Below are 22009 nucleotides of genomic sequence, written 5' to 3'. Positions count from 1 at the left end.
AGTTGCGAAAAGTTTCTATATTCACTATAAGATTTAAATTTATCTATCAAGCTATAAATACGCCAATATAAGGTTACTCTACGCTGAAGACGCAATGAAAACCCCTCGAAATATTGAGTCTGGAAGAAACACGTCGAAACAGAAAGCAATGACTTCACTTGTAACAGATTTTAGTGTCCATTTTGATAAATTCTGTAAGGGGTACGAAGACTTTTGTGGTGTCGAAATATCAACCTTTTTCGGTTTTGGCGTAATAAATCCGTTATGGTTCATCAAAATACACTCTTCTTTCGAATCTTTAATAAAGATCTGCTGCAGCAAACAGCCCAACATTGTTAATATTTACATATTTCTTTTATCATCGTGTTCTTACATCGATTAAGGAAAATCTTGTAGGGGTACGAAGACATTTGTGGCACACTGTATCTACAAAATAAAACAAACAAATTTGTGTTATATAAGTATGCCCACCCAGTGGGAAAATGGAAGCAATGGTAAACGAGAAGGTAATGCAGAAACACTATGGTTTATTGATTCCAGAATACATTATTGTTAACACGGACCATGTCCTAGGAAAATAATGCATTCTTTTCTTGTGTCCAGAAGAAATGAGTGTGTAATCTACGAATTGTCTGTGTATTGATTCCAAAACCGTTAGATTGGGGAATATAATGGGTAATCAATGTGCAATTTTTTGGTAATTTGCATTCTTTTCTCGATTACAAAGGTAATACATTCCCCATTTTCCCACTGGGCATATTTATATTAGGCAATTTTCCTTGCGACAATTGTCAGTTTGAAGGAGAGAGAGAGGTGAGGCATATGGTGACCCTTTGCCCTTCAACACCCTCTCTCACCAACAAACTGACAATTGGCACAAGGAAAATTGCTTAATGTAAATATGGACTATGCTTTTTTGAACTTTCAAATATTTTTGTAGAAAAGTAATCTATTAACTAAAAATTTATTGTTCTTTCTAGTTTATTATAATGTTTTATTTTAAATTTTCTTATAATGTTAATTAACGTTTTCTTTTTCTATTTATTTCCAGTTTTTATTGAAACAAATTAAAAATGGCTCTTGCAATAGTACATGATATTTATGACTGGTACAGGGATCTTATGGACAACAAAAGCGGTAAGTAGCAAAGAATTTAAATTTTTTCTCCGAAACCTATTTGATTTTGTGTAAATAGGTCCTGTTGATTTTTTCAAATTCAATGCCTTAGAGGTTCTACCTCATTTGTATTGACGAGTCGAGAACGGTGTGTCCAACATGGAATGACACCACTTGTCCGGCCTTTTTTCTTAGCCGAAACATTCGTATGGATAACATTTCGTTGATAAATATGTACATTCGAATCTGTGGTTTTTAAACCTCAAAAATGTGATTTCTGCCTTCAAAAAAAATTTAATATTTTGATTCTTCTATTTTGATCACGATCTATTTTAAGGTTTTTTTTTATAAATGTTGTTGGCAACATATCCTATAAAAGATCGTTGGTAGGAAAACCGAAAATCCATACTGAAATGCCGAAGAGTGCTTCGATTTTCCCCATGACCAAAAGTCGACTTCGTTTTTCAAGATAAAAAACCACAAGTCGATTTATCGGCTGTCATCTCAACTATCCATAACTGGAATTCCTTTGATTAAGATATTTACTTTTATATCAACTACCACTGTTTACTGGTTCAACTTATCACTGTTTATTTTTTTTTAATTTTGTTATGGATGTTATTTAAAAACACTTATTGAACGAATTGTTGTTTCTTATATCGAATATATCGTAAATTTTAATTATTACCCAACCTTTGAAATTTGCAGCTGATTAACAAGCCAGTAAATTACTTTAGATATCTTAAACTGAATTTTTTGACAAAAGTTATACCATACACCGTACATAGTATGGAGGGTACATTAGCTTTTTTTTCGAAGTAATAATTTTCAACTCAATAGAGTATTCAAGTATGTGATAAAAACCGATTCGACTCGATTTGCAGAATCGAAATTGAATATATTTGGGTTGCATTTGAAGTTGTAATCAATATAGCGTCCACAATAATTGAGCTAGAATGTCATAAATTCAAATACAACGGTAATTGCCAATTGTAGGCGTTTTGATGATTGTAAGAGCAATCATATTCGAGGAACAAAATGAGGTATTTTTAAAATTTGAAAATATACAAAAGTATTGTTGAATCAACAATATATATTTTCTGATTTTTACAATACCATATTTTGTTCTTAGAATATTATTGTTTCTACAATATCTCTTCTCTGCGTGTAGCTACATTTTTTAAAAGCTAGCTGTAATTTAACATTTGAGGTTCCCAGTGGTTACAAAACTGATCCAACAAAAATTACACATTATCTCAGGAATAAGGACTACCCAGCAAAAATTTGGTAAGCACATGCCATTACTTCATGCATTACCGTGTAATGAGTTCTTATTTACTCCGCATTATCAGACAGTACATACAGTGGCGGCCATATAATTAAGAACGACATCGTATTAAAAAGTATTTGACTTGCTACGTTCCAAATATTTGAATATTTATATGGTACAAAATTTGTAAATAAAGTACACGGTAAGCACTTTCAAATAAAGCCAAAACATGTTTTAATTCTCCCTCGTTTATACGCAAGAAACCACGATTTATTAAAATAGTCATAAATCGACCTGGCCACATAATTAAGAACGATATAAGTAAAGGTTACTTTAATGTAATTTTCATACACAATATGTGAATATATCGTTATGTATTTTAGAAATTGGTTACTTTGATTCATTTTTCGTATCAAATGTCCTTCAATGGTACATATTATTGAGTCTAAGTTTTTTTTTATTAGGGCATACCTAAGGTTTTCCAAAATTTGCCCATAATTTGACGAATTTATTTTATTTTTGGGATCTAAAGCCACAGTTTTGGCTTCCTCTCATTCCCTCGACGACGCTCTGAACGATACCCTGTGATTGTCGTTCCATAATCGGCGCTTATTTACCCTTAAATTGGCTTTTATCCCACTTGTTTGAGTCCTTTACGAAGGAATTGTCTGGGAAATAGTTTCGTAGGAGCCATTTCCACCTTATAAAGCGGTAGGATTTTTGTCTGCAGGTAGTAGACAGGAAATTAAACAATAATATAACGTCTATACAAAAATTGGAAGAACTCCACACCGAATATAACATTTATTAACATAATGTTTTGAATGTTCGAATTCTACAATAATTTTGTGTATGTACATCAGACATTAGTTGTATTTCCATCCATAAAATTATTAAATCAATAATTTTTGATATTAATATGAGCTTCATTGATTAAAAAGTCTTACATAACTATGTCTACCACACCCACAAAGACATTGTGCAATTAAGGTTTTCAAAATATTAAACCTTTCATATCTGTTCGGTGTACCGTTAGGCCAATTTTTTGTACAAAACTAAATTAATTTTTTATTTCCTGGCTAGTACATGCAGACAACAATCCTACCGATTTATAAGGTGGAAATGGCTCTTACGAAACTATTTCCCAGACAATTCCTTCGTAAAGGACTCAAACAAGTGGGATAAAAGCCAATTTAAGGGTAAATAAGCGCCGACTATGGAACGACAATCACAGGATATCGTTTAGAGCGTCATCGAGGGAATGAAAGGAAGACAAAACTGCGGTTTTAGATCCCAAAAATAAAATAAATTCGTCAAATTATGGGCAAATTTTTGAAAACTTTAGGTATGCCCTAATTATCAAACTTAGACTCAATAATATGTACCATTGAAGGACATTTGATACGAAAAATGAATCAAAGTAACCGATTTCTAAAATACATAACGATATATTCACATATTGTGAATGAAAATTACCTTAAAGTAACCTTTACTTATATCGTTCTTAATTATGTGGCCAGGTCGATGTATGACTATTTTAATAAATCGTGGTTTCTTGCGTATAAACGAGGGAGAATTAAAACATGTTTTGGCTTTATTTGAAAGTGCTTACCGTGTACTTTATTTACAAATGTTGTTCCATATAAATATTCAAATATTTGGAACGTAGCAAGACAAATACTTTTTAATACGATGTCGTTCTTAATTATATGGCCGCCACTGTATATAATGGTTTACGCATAACTAATTACTTCCTTACTACTTGCTTAGTAATGAGTACGTTGGCACAGAGCTAGTGTGCCCGACTACAAATCCTAGGGTTGTGTGTTCAAAGCTCAGTGTCGGCAAGGGAGTTTTTTTTCTTCACAAAATTACGAAGAAATGTTGATGTACATAGATGTGTTTAAACAACCCGTACTGTTCGTACGAGTGACCTAGTGTGCAGTGTGTTTGACTACAACTCAGAAGTTCGTGTGTTCAAAACCAGCAGCGAGTGAAATAAAAAAAATGTGGAGTGTTGAATTCGAATATAATTTCATCTCAATTGTTCTAAAAATAGAACATATGCTTTTTACCTTTTTTTGACTATCGGTATGTGGTTAAATATGTACTTAAAAACATCTTTAAGGAAGTACTTCCTCCCTATGACATCCCCATCCATGTACGGTCAATTACTACTGCCAAAATTTACTTAATAAAGTCATTACTTGGAATTGACTTTTTTGCTGGGTAGCTCTGGAAAAAATGTCTCTTTAAATGGGGATCGTAAAAACAAACAACATTTTTTCTCAAAAAGATCCCAGACGAGTTCTCAAACTGCACTTTTCCCAAATTTTGTGTGGGAGGTACCTGTAAAGATTTGGTAATTTGAATTTCGGAAGCTTTTAGGGTGATAGTGGTTTCTTCCGAGGAGGAACAAAGGTATAAACTTTTCTCGGCTTTTAAAACGAACGCTGATTATTTTTACTTGTCTATTGACTGTAATCTTCGTTTTCTTAAGTAAACTCGTATTTACCGTGACAGAGTAATAATATAACACTGATGGTTGTTTGGTTGGTTGAAGTATGTTGAAGAAGAGAGCGAACAAAAAGTGCCGAAGTGATCACTGACCATTGAATTGGTGGTTGATCGTAAATAATAGATAAAATTCTATGATTTTTGTTTGCCCTCTGTAGCTCAAGTTTTGAAAATTCAGAGATGGGAAGGTGACATAAACAGTACCCAAAAGACGGGACCAATATATTATGGATGAAATAGTACGAAGTACAAAGTTTGGACCAATCAGAAACTCCCTGTGACAGTAACTTGTGGATTTGTCATTTTAGTTGAGGCGTTTAGGTAATTATCTCAGGAAGTGTGGACTTGCCTCCGAAAAAATGTACCGTCGTAAAGAGGGCCGCAAGAACAACCTGCTGAAATAATTTCAAAACTATCCGATAGAAAGTTTTAGCCTGCACTTTTTCCAAATTTGTGTGGAAGGTATAAGGGGAGGTATAATACGATGTGCAACGTTTGGACCAAGTCGATTGCTCCCGTTGAGAGTTATCGTTCACAACATTTTACAGAAAAAATTTGAACATTTGTGGGTAGTTGCCCGCAGGAGTGGACCGATATGGTCCATCTTCGAACTTAAACTAAGGGGTCGATTATGCATTGTCACTAAACTTGAGTTGCGTTGTCAACTGTCAGCACAACTGAGATGAAATGTTGTATTATTGGTGTCAACCCAACTGGGTTGTCGGTAAACGTGTTATCGATCAGTGTTTTTTCAAACTTGTGAAATCTATTAAATCCAAAAGGCAAAATTCGCAACAAAAAAAAAAAAAAAAAACAATTTGAAAATTATAAGTTCCGTGGAATTTTTTTTTGATGATGAAGAAAATGTACAGGACATGACATCTATTAGAAGAAATTTGAGGGACATGTCGAATTCATTGGAAATGACATCTGTACTGTAAGTTGAAGCTTCAATGTAAGTTACAGATCAACAGCAATATCCCCATTTTTAAAAGTGTGCGCTGCGTTGAAATTTTTTACGGAGGGAAGTTTCCAAAATTCCCATGACAATGATTACAACAATTGCATGGCTCAATCTACATGAACGTATTGAAGGAAGTTGTCCACTTGATAGAGGACAAATTGGATCGTTTCGAAGTTGACGGAGGAGGAAAAAAGACAAAAAAAAATATTTTTATTCAAAAACGAAATTCCCTGGTGCTGTCGGATGGAACCCATGTGCACATTGGATTTGCAATCAATTTATCAATTAATAGGTATTTCAAACTGTTGTTTTGTTATTATTTTCACCATATTTTTGATACACAAAATTAATTAATCATGCAAATAATCAACAATTGTTAAGAAAATGTCTTTCCTTTCAATTTTACTTCTTGCTTCATCGAAAATATTCACTGCAACTGAAAATAACTGGTTACTGAAAAATAGCCGGTTCGTCAACTGAGATTCGCAACTTCAGTTGAAAGTTGCCATACATAAAGTAATTTTGACAACTGGCAACTCCACTCAACGATAATTGCTATCGATAATCGACCCCTAAGATTGGGCAAAGTATTACGAAGTGCAAAATTTGACCCGTTCGAGAGTTCGCAAAAGCATCAGCCGGACAGACGCAGGGACATGGTTAAATCGACTACAAATTATCTGAAACTAATTTCGTCGAAAAATACTTGGGATCTTAAACCATTATTTGGATGAGCCACATTTTTGGTTGTATCAAAGTGTATATACATAGCATCTGGAAAGTGTATATACATAGCTAGAGCTGGCAAACCATTGATATTCCCAACATTAGATATTTTCGATATAATATTTTAAAATATCGATATAATCGTTAAGTTGTCAACACCATTAATTTGGAGATGAAAATAACGGAAATGTCAATGGATATCTTGATATTTTGCTCAAGTAGTTCACAGAAATGTAAAGGAGAATAAACAAATGCTTTTATTTTATAAAAATATTAAAAAATGCATTTTACTTTTCCGAAAAATGTGTACCCAGCCAGCATTTTTTGAAATTTTTAATCAAATTCGAGTCTTTTTTGATCCGACTGCACGATTAAAAAGCTTGAATATGAGCTCATTTTCTGATCATAAATGACTCCTTTGTCGGGAGGAACACGTAACCTCAGGCGACTCTTCTAAACAAATCACAAATGAGTCTTTTTCGAGTCGTATTTCAATCATTTATTGGTGTTTTGTTGATTAATTTGGGACCCTTTTTCGAGTCTTTTTAGAGTCATGTTTATAATCATTTATGAGTCTTTAGGGAGTCATTTATGAGTCTTTTTGTTAGACGAAATAAATTAAAAAAATTTTCTTTTTATTCTTCTTTGTTCCTTTCCTTTGTTTTATAGTCTTTTCTGCTTTGTTATGTCTTTTAACTATCCTTTATGTTGCTTGGTGGTTAGTATACTGCTTCTTCATTTCACTTGGCAAAACCTGTTGTGTTGTGTTTGTCTGTACCTTTAATATTATACGTTACATTTATATCAAAGTTTTGTAGAAAGTGTATATGAGAATTATTTACAACCAAACAAAATAAAACAAAACAATCAGATTTTAATCACCTAACAGTTCAAAATATGATCAGAAGATACATAATTATAATCACTTTTCAAACACCTGCATGACCCTTTTTTGATTAAGCATTTTTCAATCTTCCAGATGATTAATATGTGACAATAAATAAAAAAAATGGTCACATTTTAAACACATCAATGATTTATTTGTGATTGCTACACATTTGTTGTTGTATTACAAATTGTACTTTTTTTAATCATTACAGGGAGTCACTTTCGAGTCCCTTTCTGATCATACAAGCGACTTAATCAGTTTTTGATCACCAAAAGGACTCTAAAAATACTCCGCAATGTGATTTTTGAAAAAAAAAACAGTCTTCCAAATGCTATCTGGGTACGTGTAGCTACGGACTTACTTTCTCACACACACAAAACCGAAAAGCAGCGAAATTTCTATTTATTTTAATTGAATTTTAGGTTGCGGATTTTTGTTCCGATAATATCGTTAGGCAAAACTATCTATCGATATTTATTTTTAAACAATAATCGATTTTATGGATAGTGCCATCGATTTTTTGCCAGCTCTAATCTTTAACCTAGAGGCTGAGGTTATAATAGTAATGGGATCTATGATAGGAAGGTGAGAGTATCTATTACATATCTAGCTAGTATTCGGTGTCACCGTGATTTTCATCCCTAACTTGTCCAATGAGATGAGAGACCGCAGGCCAGATTGTGTTGGATGTCCTGCATTCAGGTTCCAAGAGTCATCTTTGTTGTGCCTTCTCGCTGTAGAACTTACGAAGTTTGCCGGACAGTTTCATCAACTGGTAGGTCGATAGACTTAGAGCCACGTCTAGCTAGTTCATCTGCTAATTCGTTTCCCATTATATTACTACAAAGACATTAACAAAAACATAAATACAACATGATAGGACATTTTTTTGCTATCACTCTTCAGTGAATGGCTTTTGACTTTATCATAATGTAATTTAACGTTATGGTTAAATAACATTTGGCCTGTTCCCGTACTTTATAAAGTGGTAAAAGTCGTAAAAGTTGTAAAAGTCGTAAACGATTTTCATATCAATTTTGCAAAATGTGTAAAAGTGGTAAAAATTGTAAAAACTTTTTAGTTCTGGAACAGAGCTATTATGTTATTTTTATACACTTTTACGTAGTTAACCAATTTTAACGATGCAATAGACATGGAATTCTTCTGAAATAGATCCTTGAATTCATAAATTTCGTTTCTGATACTATTACATGAAATATTCCTCCTTGATTGCGATTTTAAATTACCTGCAACCTGCATTGTTTCTGTTAAGGGTAATGTTTCTATTCATTGTTTCATAAACACCGTGCAACCCGAACGAATTTTTACGAAAATTCTATAAACGTTAATTATATGCAATCGATGAATTAGGGTCCAATCGATGAAAAAAACGAATCCTACAAAAATTTGTGAAAATCGATTCGGAGTTTAATATAGCTTTATGGGCCCAAATTACCAAAAATCGGCACATTGGAGCTATATCAAAATACGATCCGTTTTTCACAAATGTTTGTAGGATAGGGTTTTTAACCACAACAATGGATCATAATTTATGCCTTTAGAGAATTTTCGTGAAAATGGCCTTTGGCCCCATAGAAATTACTATGGAAACACTGATCGCTCGGTTGGCACGGGTTAACGTTAATCGATTGCCATGAAATTTGATATATAAAAGGTTTTTGGATCAAATATAAAAAACTTAGGGGGTAGCAGTTAAAAAAAAAAACAATTTTTTTGGTCGCCACAAAAGGAAATTTTTGATTGACATTAGAGCTGGAAAACTATCGATTTGTTCAATATTTGCATTCAAAACTATCGATATCTATTTATACAGTGGGCACCGAATTCAAAAATGCCATTTAGAGAAGACCGCGTTTAAAACTTCGATGTTACATACAAATCACAATGAATTTTCTTTTTCTAACGCCCATATCTCAGCTAATTTTTGTCCGCTCGTCTGGAAATTTTTTTAAAATGAGCCAATAAAAAAATTTCGATTTTGTAAAATTTGGCCATAACCCCTTAATGTATTCATTAAGCATGTACAAAGACCGTTTTTTAATAATTAATAAAAAAATGTATTGGATTATGCAAAAAAAAAAAATAAAATCAGTACATCTCGACCGAGGATAATCGAGTTTTTTCGGTATGTGTTGATATATCTATAATTTTCGTTCGACAGTAAAATATTAGATTTTGGGTTTGAAATATGTATAGTCAAACAACATATAATACTTGTTAAAATATTCATAACTTGACTTTCAATATTAGAATAAAAACCAGTCCGTAATATTTTAATTGCAATGATAAATTGTTTATTTATTATTGTCTACTTTCATTGTGAATTTGTGTTTTTATTTTTTAAATTCCAAATTTTAAAAATGTGGGTCAATAAAATTTCGTTTATACTTATTGAACTTGAAATTTCGATTATTGGTTTGCAGTCAAAAACCCAAAAAAAATTTTTTTTTTTGGTCGCCCCAAGAGCACATTTTTGATTGGCATTAGAGCTTGCAAAATATCGATTTGTTCGATATTTACATTCAAAACTATTGATATCATTTGATACATTCGCTTGTTTATTGGCACAAAAAATTTAATTTTTCATGATTTTTTTACAAGAAATCTACCAAATTTTTTTTGATAGATCATGCCTTGAGCTTCTTTCGGATTTTTTTTTTCGTTAAAAAATATTGCACAGTGTTCTGACAAATAGTCGTCTACGGAACATTGTTTTTACTAAAGTAATTTGCGATGCGCATTGTAGCTCGAAAACGAATAAACCGATCAAAATTTGGCCATAACCCCTTAATGTATTCATTTAGCATGTACAAAGACCGTTTTATCATAATTAATAAAAATTGTATTGGATTATGCAAAAAACCCGACCGAGGATAATCGAGTTTTTTCTGTATGTGTTGATATATCTATAATTCTTATTGTTTGTTCGACAGTAAAATATTAGATTTTGTGTTTGAAATATGTATAGTCAAACAACATATAATACTTGTTAAAATATTCATAACTTGACTTTCAATATTAGAATAAAAACCAGTCCGTAATATTTTAATTGCAGTGATAAAAATTATTGTCTACTTTCATTGTGAATTTGTGTTTTTATATTTTAAATTCCAAATTTTAAAAATGTGGGTCAATAAAATTTCGTTTATACTTATTGAACTTGAAATTTCTATTATTATTTCTATTATAAAGAAATGAGAACAAGAAACACTAGTGTTGGACAATCTAGTTTCCTGAACGGATCTGTCTTTTTCGTTGCTTTTCTCAAAACACAAGACAACGTCACAAAATGCTAGTCGCATTTCTGAGTAAATCGGCTATATAAAACTTAGCAATAAGAATCGTAATGCTTTTGCTGATATGAGAGAATGTCTTCTTTATCCCTTCGGAATTGCCCGAGAAATATAGTTTTTCTTTAGTCACCTCAAAACTGACACGTACATATTATTCCAGTTTCTCTTGGTTTGGATTGATTTCTTTTCACTAACATAATTTATATCTTCCAGTAAGCTCTCTCTTTTGCGTCCCCGTAAATTTATTTTTTATTTCCCTGTATTTTAAACTTTTTGGTATATTACACTGTTTTTTTTTTTGCCATGGTCCTAAATACTCCAATGATGGCAGCTACTCCTGCTCTGATAAAATTGACTGAATTAACCCTTGAAATCGAAGTAACTAGCCATATCCTAACTTTGTTATGATCATTCATGATACACACATGTATGTCATTTCCTAGGGTTAATTCAGTAAATTTTATCAGAGCAGGAGTAGCTGCCATCATTAGAGTATTTAGGACCATTCCAAAACCATGGATGTTAGGACTCGTATGTCAGGTATATATTCACTGGACAATAGCCGTAGACTATCCCCGCATTTTCACATACAATATCAGGAACCTATGACTTATCCTGATGACGTTATTTTAGTTTATAGTACTAAAATATGTAATTTTTCAAAATCCGACCTGGGTTATCAATATTTTCCCTATATATATTCACCATAGATATTTCAGAAACAGTTTGGATCGAGCACACATAATCTTCTGAAAGAATTTCTTATCAAAAAACTTCAATAAAGTATATTTTGTGACCGCAGATAACGAAAATGTGAATAAAAACGGTAGAATATGGTCCTAAATCATATATAAAAAGCGAAAGCTTCGGGGATGTTAAATATTATAGCTACAAATTTCTTTTGTTCAGAGATTCATAATGAAATTTGATTTGGAACATTTCATCTTTTGACACAACACCCAAAAAGTGAGGTATTTTAGGAGATTTTGACTCAGTATGGAATAAATATTAATTAAGAGTCTAATAGTTTAACAAATAATTTCTAACTATAATATCTAATTTTGTAACGTCATTTTCTTAACAAAGTATTTTACTCAGATATCTAGTTTGTTCTAGGACTTACAATGAAATTTTATGTAGAATATTTCTTCTTTTAACAGCTTTCGTCTAGAATTAAATTTCATTTTACCTGCATGCATCAACCCGAAAAAAGAACAAAACTAATTTATTCAAAAAATATTTGGGTGTTTTGTTGGCAAACTTGATGTATATATTTTCTTGATATATATTGCAAATACATATTTCATTTTTTCGGCAACTTATATTGAAATTTGATGGAGATTATTTTTGTCTTTGACGTCTTCTATCTAGAATGAAGTTTTGTGGGACAAAACTTAATAAACTCAGATAAAGTACAACATTAACCCTAAAACGTGATTTTACTTTTGGCATAATTTTGTATACGAATATTTTGATTTGATACGATCACATTTTAAAGGAGTTTTTAAAAGTTTTTGAAAAAAGTGACCAAAAACAACAACACTTTAGTGACTCACATGAGAGTTAATTTTTTTCATAAAAAGATACCCCGCATTGTTGTCAGCAATATTGCCAAAGATACTTTATACCTAAAATGCAAGGATTCCAAGGAATCTGATGTCGAATATTTCAAAACCTGTAGAAATGGGCGGAAATTGCCACACCTATTTAGGTTACTTCCCGACGTAAACTTTCAAAACGCCGATACACGTGTCTTCTTTTTTTCGGTCCTCTTTCATAATCTGGTCGAATTATCTTGTAATTATTTTTTGTGTTGTACTTCTTCTTCTTCTTTATTTGCTAATTCGATTTTCGAATGTAAGCGACCATACAATACAATACATATCGAGGTACATTTCATTTACTTATTTATATACATATTAAATTTGATATTATTTAGTACTATATATTTATAAATTATTAACAATTATCTCAAAAGTGTTTCTATTTCTTGCCGCATTTAGAAGGTTTGCCGAATTATTATATTTTGTCCATTCTTCTATGTTCTTTAGCCAGGTCATCTCTTTTCGGCCTCTGGTACGCCGACCTTCAACTGTTGCTTTCAGGATTTTTTGTAATAATCTATATTTTACATTTCTCATGATGTGTCCCAGATATGAGGTTTTTCGTTTTTTGATTGTAGCTATGAGTTCTCTTCTTTGATTCATTTTTGTCAATACTTCGGCATTTGTCACGTGCGCAGTCCATGGTATTTTTAAAACTCTGCGGTAGACCCACATTTCGAAGGCTTCCAATCGTCGTATATCAGCAGCTTTAATAGTCCACGTCTCCACGGCATACAGTAGAACTGACCAGATGTAGCATTTTATAAACCTTGCTTTTGTTTCGATGTTTATATCATGATTGACAAGGATTTTCTTATATGTTGTACAGTGTTATTAATTAATTTAAAAATGTAATAATTTGGAAATTATTATTTCTTTTTTCAGATCCTCGTGTAAATGGTTGGCCAATGATGTCCTCACCTGTACCCACATTTTTGCTGTGTGTCTTTTACGCTTATTTTAGTAAATCATTAGGACCAAAGTTAATGGCCAAACGTAAGGCCATGGATTTAAGAAATATATTAGTTTGGTATAATCTATTCCAAACCGTTTTTAGTGCGTGGATATTCTACGAGGTAGGCTTTCAATAATACAAATTCAAAGTATAAAGATTTTAATATTTTTTTATATATTTTTCAGTATTTAATGAGTGGCTGGTGGGGTGATTATAATTTCAAATGTCAACCAGTTGACTATAGCAACAGTCCAAAGGCTTTAAGAGTGAGTATTAAAAATTTATTTAGTTTACTTTGATAGTTGGATATTTTTTTATAATGAAGTTATTTTTAAAATCACAAAGCAATTTAATACTTTTATAAAATTCAGTTATAATTAATGACGTTTCTAATTTAACGTTTATTTTGCCAAACAATAACAGCGTTGTAAAGGGCAATAAACTTCATTATATTAATTTGCATAATTGTTTTTTTATATGAGATTAATTTCATGTAAACATTTTATTATTATTATTATTTTTTTTTTTTTTTTTTTGATAAGATGAATGAACTTGTTTTGGTTAGAGTATCGAGAGTAAAAACTCTGTTTACTTTTTTATTATCAAATTAGAATGTTATATATTGAGTTTTTTTGTATTCATTGTGGGCAGATTCCCAAACTTTATTAGTTAAATGACCCTTCCCTGAGAAAATATGGAGCGTTTAAAAATCAACAAGTCTGCTGAGCTTTCAATATCTGAATCATACAAAAATTTTGACTCTAAATCTTCTCCCCGCGAAAAATATTATTACCAATGCGTTTATAGAGTACTTCCTTCTTTACCTTTACTTAAAATTTATTTGTATTTTTTGTTTTAAATTCTTCCAGATGGCAAACATTTGTTGGTGGTATTATATATCGAAATTCACCGAATTCTTTGATACACTGTTCTTCATTTTGCGCAAGAAAACCCAGCATGTATCAACTCTGCATGTCATTCATCACGGCTGTATGCCGTTCTCGGTGTGGTTGGGCTTGAAGTTTGCCCCAGGTGGCCACAGTACCTTCTTTGCCTTATTGAACTCCTTTGTACATATTGTTATGTATTTCTATTATATGATTGCTGCCATGGGTCCCAAATATCAGAAATACATTTGGTGGAAGAAGTATTTGACAACTTTCCAAATGGTAAGTATCTAAGCTAATGAGTTGTGAATGAAAGATTGTTTTACAACACAATAATGCAAATTCATTTCCCTTCTTTTCCAGGTACAATTTGTTGCTATCTTCACACATCAATTCCAATTGTTATTCCGCGAATGTGATTATCCTAAGGGATTCATGGTTTGGATTGGTTTGCATGGCGTTATGTTCCTATTTTTGTTCTCAGATTTCTATAAAACCAAATATACACGTGCTGCCCAAAAGGTTAAAGCTGCCAATGGTCATGCTGCTAGCGCGTCAGAAAAAGAATACCTCACAAATGGCAAAGCAACAACAAATGGCACAGCAGTTTATGCCAATGGCAATAGCAATCGTGGAGCATGCATGGTAAGTTACAAATAAGAACAAAAGATTTTTAAATATTGTGTGACATTTCGAAAGATCATGAATCAAACATTCCCGAAGGGGCAATGAAGACTTCTCTCATTTCAATGTGGACTCATTGACTCATAATAGCACCCGACTCATAATAGCTCAATGATATAGGACTAACTTTTTATAGACGAGTGTGAAGGGCATGCCTTACGACACCACTTCTAGAGAAGTTTTCCATGGCTGAAATAAATACTCAGGAAATATCATCAATTTTACGGAGGTATTTTTGCCAACGTTAAAAATGTTGCCTGGCTTGGAATCGAACAAGGGCATACAGTGTCCATCCTCATTTCTTTTGGACATTGGATTTTGGAATGTTGTTATTGTCCTGTATCCCACCTTTTTTCCAATATCATCCTTACCTTCTATCCCCATGACGTGAAAATTGTGGCTGTGGCAAAAACGTATCGAGAGTAGTGCGATTGAGGTATTGATTTTCTTCTCCAGTTCGTTAATGCACACTCCGGTGATCATGATATTGGATATGTAGTAATTGTTGTAAAAGTTCAGCTGGTATCAAAAAAATCTTTCCTAAAGATTGGAGGCAGGGCTTTGAGGGCAGGATGGACGGTAATGACGTTACAATATCGAGACAGACGTTGTAACAAAACGAAGTTTTCACTCTCACAAAAAGTAAAAGTATTTTGGATAGGACCATTAGCTATTTATGGCTTCGGAAACCGTCGTATTATGCGCAGTATTCATGGCAATCAACAATCATTTAACGTCCAATGTAACTTCTGCGTTGCCCTAGTCACTAAAGGGGACTTTTTGGCCCATTTCTTCAAAAACGTTAAAAAACTCCTTTAAAATGAAATCGTATCAGATCAAAATATTCTACAAAATTATTTGTCATAAAATTTTACTATAGGTCCCCGAATACACCAAAACTTTAAATCGTACCTAAACGCCAGGAATCTGCCAAAAGTAAAATCCCATTTTAGGGTTAATGTGGTACTTTATCTGAGTTTATTAAGTTTTGTCCCACAAAACTTCATTCTAGACAGAAGACGTCAAAGACAAAAATATTCTCCATCAAATTCCATTATAAGTCGCCGAATAAATGAAATATTTATGTATTTACAATATATATCAAGAAAATATATACATCAAGTTTGCCAACAAAACACCCAAATATTTTTTGAATAAATTAGTTTTGTTCTTTTTTCGGGTTGATGCATGCAGGTAAAATGAAATTTAATTCTAGACGAAAGCTGTTAAAAGAAGAAATATTCTACACAAAATTTCACTATAAGTCCCAGAACAAACTATATATCTAAGTAAAACACTTTGTTAAGAAAATGACGTTACAAAATTAGGTAGAAATTATTTGTTAAACTTTTAGACTCTTAATTAAAATTTATTCCATACTGAGACAAAATCTCCTAAAATACTTCACTTTTTGGGGATTGTTTCAAAAGAAGAAGTATTAGAGTTGTGTCGTTCATGAACGAACCGGCTCAAAGGAACGATTCCGTGAAAAGAACGAACGGATGCGTATCCAGCTCATTCTTTTATATCGTTCATTTAGATCACTGTTGGGCAGAAATGCTCGGCCTCATACAAAAAAGTGAAAAAATACATGAGTCTCTCGCAATTTGCCCACCATTGATTAAGATCCCCGATGAACGAGTCATTGCTGCTTACAAAATTAGCAGCATTGGTTTTGCAGTCAAACTCTAAACAAACGCTGCGTTAGCGCAAGCAGCACAAATTTCCACACAAAACAAACAATGATTCAGAGAGCTACTCTCGCTCAGTAACTCACCTCATTCAGTAGCAGATCTCGGTCATATCTCTCTTTTGCATCATTCGTTCATCTGGTTCTTTCATATCAAAACCACCACCACCACTACGTTCAGAAACAAAACCACCCCCATTAGCACACAAACAAGCAAGTAACACAACAGTTGTGTCATTCGTGAACGAACATTTTCAAAAGAACGATTCGGTGAAAAGAACGACGGAGTCATATGCGGCAGAGAACGAACGACTTCAAAAGAAAATAATACTGTCAAATGTATTGTTGAACGAAAAAGAGCCAACGAACGAAGAAAAAAAAGATCGATCCGCTCAATGAACGAGATTGCCCAACACTAAGAAGTATTCCAAATCAAATTTCATTATGAGTCTCTGAACAAATTAAATATGTAGCTATAATATTTATCATCTCCCGAAGCTTTTGCTTTTTATACCCTCAGCCTTTAGGCTAAGGAGGGTATATACACTTTGATACGATGAAAATGTGCCTCATCGAAATAATGGTTTTAGACCCCAAGTATGTTTGGACGAAATGTGTTTCAGACTATTTGGAGTCGATCTAGCCATGTCTGTCCGTCTGTCTGTCCTGCTGGCTGGAGCGCACGATAACTCTCGAACGGATGAACCGATTCGGTTCAAATTTTGGCTTTCGTAATATTTTGCCCAAACTTAGTTTAAGTTCGAAGATGAGCTACATCGGTCCATTCCTTCCGGTACCTCCCCCACAAAAGTTGGAAAATGTTCGGAAAATTTGTGCGCACGATAACTCTTGAAGGGAGTGACCGATTTGATCCATACTTTGCACATCGTGAAATTTCTACTAAACTTAGATGAGGTTCCAAAATGGACTCAATCGGTCCACTCCTTCGAGTACCTCCCACACAAAATTTCAGAAAAGTTCAGTTTAGGGCCATTTCTCGTATCGCTTTGATTTTTGTTTTAGCAACTTGTATTCACTGCCCTCCATACGACGGTACAAGTTTCATCAGGGGCAAGTCCATACTTCCTGAGAAAATAGCATGAAAGTTGCAAAAAAACCCCTATGACACCATGTAAGGTGGTTGGAGCACAAGATAGCTCTCGAACGGATCTGCCGATTCGGTCCAAAATATGGCCTTAGTAATATTTAGTCCAAACATAGTTTAAGTTTGAAGATAAGCCAGTTCGGTCCACACCTGAAGGTACCTCCCCCACAAAAGTTCAAAAATGTTCGGAAAAATTGTTCGTACGGTAACTCTTGAAGGGAGTGGCCGAATTGGTCTACACTTTACACATCCTAATATATTTACTAGATATAGATCAGGTTCGAATATGGACTATATTTGTCCACTCCATCCGGTACCTCCCACACAAAATTTCGGATAAGTTCACTTTAAGACCTACTACCGAATCACTTTGATTTTTGTTGAATCAACTTGCTTTCGCTGCCTCAATTACGATGGTAAAAGTTTTTTTAGGGGCAAGTCCATACTTCTTCAGCAAACAGCCTGAAGAGTGTAAAAACCCCCTATTGCATCATATGTTGTGCGTGGAGATCCACTTCCTTAACGGTCAATGTCGATCCATTCCTTTTAGTATCTCCTCCGCAAAACTTTTGATCTTTAATCCTAATCAACGTTTTTGTCGTTTCAAACGCCCAACATTTTTAGAACCCCCTAAATACAGACGTATTTTGGGAAAAAATTGTTTCAATATACACAAGCTGAGGGTATATCTCTGTCGGCAAAGCCGACTGATACTTTTTTGCTTTTATATATGATTTAGGACCATATTCTATCGTTTTTATTCACAAAATATATTTTATTGATGTTTTTTCATAATAAATTCTTTCAGAAGATTATGTGTGCTCGATCCAAACTGTTTTTGAAATATCTATGGTGAATATGTATAGAGAAAATATTGACAACCCAGATCGGACTTTGTAAAATTACGTATTTTAGTAATATAAACTAAAATAAAGTCATCAGGATAAGTCGTAGGTTCCTGATATTGTATGTGCAAATTCGGGGATAGTCTACGGCTATTGTCCAGTGAATATATATCTGACATACGAGTCCTAACATCCATGATTTTGGCATGGTCCTAAATACTATAATGATGGCAGCTACTCCTGCTCTGACCAAATTGACTGAATTAGCCCTTGAAATCGAAGTAATTTTGAGTTTTAATGTTACAGATTTTTGTCGCTAACTCAAAAAATGAGTTAGAGAATCACACTACAGGTGGGAATATGGAATATATCGGTTCCGTCCTTCGGGTACCTTCCCCATAAAATTTGGGAAAAGTGCTGTTTGAGGACTCTATTTGATTTTTTTTTTTGTTTTCTCGGTCCCTATTATAACGGTGCAATTTTTACTATTTTTATTTCGCATTTTAAATTTTTTTTCAATCACAGTTGCCCATAATTTTTATCATTGTAACAGATTTTAATAGATTTCCTTGAAAACTGTAGCTAACATATTACCCTATGCAATAAAATATTCCCGAATCATTTAAGACTCTTTCTTACCTCTGCCAACTTGAATAATAATTTATAACAAAATTTCTATTAAAATTCATTGCAATTTTGTGAATTTTTATGGTTCTGCAATTAACCAATGACCGACCATTTGTAAAAGTATTGGTGATTATTTGCCAATCATCATCAAAAAATATAGCAACGTTTGAAATATGTGCAAATATCACCAAATTAACAAATCAATCAATCAGTCAGGAGGGAGTCAGACAGACCAAGGAATGGATTTGATGGCCTTCAAATTTTCTGTGAGCGATCAATAACCTTTGAGCCCTAAAATGTGTGATTTTTACACACAACCATTTGTACATTATGTACGTACATTAAAGAGGATGACATACTTGCTAAATACGTTTAGATTATTCAACTCTAATGTAAACACAAGTCGTATGTCAGTTTTTGTCGAATTGTTACAAAATATCTTGATATTTTGACTCTCATTCCGATTTTGAAAAGGCGTGGCAAACACAATCAACTCAATACTGACAAGTATTGCAATGATTACAGTTTCAGCGCGGAAAGAAGCAGGGAAGTGAATCTCTTTATCTTTCTAATTGAAATTAAGTAAATGACGAACAAGTGTTGAAGATTATTGGAAAATATTAAGTACATGGGTCCGGTTTAACACCACAGTGTTAATTAAATACAATTAGACACAATAGCAATAACAACAACCTATTTCGTATAGAAAACATATTCAATAATGGAAAACTCTTTGGTTATTGTTATGTGTAAGTATATTTTACGTATTGAATATTGTTATTACGCAAACAAAATATTATTCTAATACCTGCTGGCAAAGTTCAAACGGGGAGTAGTTGAGTCAAACTATTTAATAATTGATTACAAAACTCATACGGTTAGATTTACAGACGACTAATTTGAAGTGTTTATTTAATGCTATATATTCCCCTTTGCTGTTATTGTACAAGCTAATTCAATTATAATTTCTAATTTATAATCATGAGTGTTAAATATTAATTTAAGATTTTTTATTTAACCTTTGTCTGGTCATAAAATTCCTTTTATTTTTGTAATAATTTCTTTCAGTCTGCCAGTCAAGCATTACAAAATATTTATAAATACTAATTTCTTTGCGTTGAAGAGCTTTATTAAACGTTAGGTAAACAAAAATATGTATTTCGCATTTCGCATAAATTATAAAATTTGTTGTAGAGAGCGTGGTATAAAGTAAATATAGGCTCCACGTGCTGTGTAGCAATACAATGTCCAACAGGGTGTTAATTTCATATACATAAACATAGAATTATATGAGCCAAAATATTCATTCATTACCCAGCATAACAAACAGTATTCGTTTGTATTTTCATAAAATAATTGTTCTTTTATTGGTATATTTATTTATTTATTCATTCATTTGTTTTCTTTCCATTCATTACAGCCTGTTATGGAAGACGAAACTGAAACCTCAATACAAACAAATGGTCATTTGAAAAATGGCCACTATAAGAACGGTTATGCCAATGGCAGCAGCGAGCACATACTCAAGGAAGGTGTTATCTCATCAAATGAAGCTATTCTTAATCCAGATACCAGTAGCTCTAGTCTTCACCAGAGAAAAGTCAAATAAGATAGAACAACAAGAAAACAAAAACACACAACCCCTCGATTTAAGTCTATTACAATATTTAAATTAATTTTATATAGTTTTTAGCAACAAATTATATACAAATCCAAAAAAAGAAGAAAAAATAACAAAAACAAATGGAATGAAGAAAAAGTTAATTTAATTAAATAATTTCTTATTTATATTGAAACAAAAAACAATCAATCATCTATAAATTTGTAAACAAATGAGTAACCAAACCCATCCACACCCACCACCACCACCACATAAAACATACACATTTTTATTGTTAAGGGTAATTGAAAATGAAACAACAACAACAATTTTAGAGCAGCATTATAAAATCCTTTACAATCTCCTCAAAAAAGCAATCAAAAAAACGCGAAACAATCAAAAATCATCATTGAATCACATACAATCCCACCCCACCCCTCGCCTCTATTTTCATTATTATTATTATTTAAATGTCCCTTCCTTTCTTTTTGTAAATTATTGTAAGCTATTCTCTTCTTCTCTTTTGTTAGAACAAAAACAAAGTATATCCTTTTACTTGGAGCGAGCGAACAAAACGCATTGTTTTTTTTATAAGTTTTTGTATACAACAACAAACTATATTTAAAAAAAAATAGAAGTGTCTCTTTTTCTATTGTAAATGGTCGAACTAAACGTATTTTCTTAATTAAATTTTGCTAACAAAAAAGGAATAAATAATAAATAAATGACAAGATTTTGTAAAATCTTTATAAATTTTATAAAAACCAAAAAACAAAACAATTAACTTGTGTATAATGCTTAAACTATTAGTATGTATTATTGTTAGTCTGTCGTCGTTATCTCGTTTGCAAACGGTTGCCTTTTTTAAGTTCAAATATTAGAAATTGTTAATAAACATACATACGCGTATGTAGATAGATACATATGTAGGGAATATATGTCTACAAGCTCCACATAGTATTTATATAAAAGACATATGTGGACGGACGGCTATGCTAAATTAATTTTCTATTTAAGTTTGCAGTTTGGTAACTTTTTTTGATGCATACAAAATGGGAGATCTCTGACAACATTCTAAATTATATAAATGCAAATGGACCTTTCTTAGACTAGCCCTCATTTATTCTGAATTTATTCAATCTTAATATTTAAATATTTCTAAATCATCTTAAAATGTAGCTAAAAAAACAAATATTTCCAAAAATATCCCAGTTTT

The 22009-nt window shown here is 32.5% G+C and overlaps 1 protein-coding gene across 6 annotated transcripts in view; it reads left to right on the top strand.

Annotated features, from left to right (window-relative positions):
• The window catches only part of LOC141390113 (very long chain fatty acid elongase 7), a 124621-nt gene extending 103051 nt beyond the window's left edge, over nt 1-21570 (top strand). For all 6 annotated transcript variants that reach the window (XM_073962689.1, XM_073962685.1, XM_073962684.1 and 3 more), the window contains 6 exons: nt 1052-1137; nt 13286-13476; nt 13541-13621; nt 14225-14524; nt 14606-14887; nt 20614-21570. In XM_073962689.1, the coding sequence (XP_073818790.1) occupies nt 1074-1137; nt 13286-13476; nt 13541-13621; nt 14225-14524; nt 14606-14887; nt 20614-20802 (1107 nt within the window). In that variant the 5' untranslated portion in view covers nt 1052-1073 and the 3' untranslated portion in view covers nt 20803-21570. The remainder of the gene's footprint in view (nt 1-1051; nt 1138-13285; nt 13477-13540; nt 13622-14224; nt 14525-14605; nt 14888-20613) is intronic.
• The last annotated feature ends 439 nt before the right edge of the window (nt 21571-22009 follow it).

The sequence above is a fragment of the Musca autumnalis genome, unplaced genomic scaffold (genome assembly GCF_047663935.1).
Source record: "Musca autumnalis isolate F117 unplaced genomic scaffold, ASM4766393v1 scaffold_1, whole genome shotgun sequence".
Lineage (NCBI taxonomy): Eukaryota > Metazoa > Arthropoda > Insecta > Diptera > Muscidae > Musca > Musca autumnalis.
The sequence above is the reverse complement of the archived record's forward strand: the minus strand, read 5'-3'. Positions and strand labels throughout refer to the sequence as shown.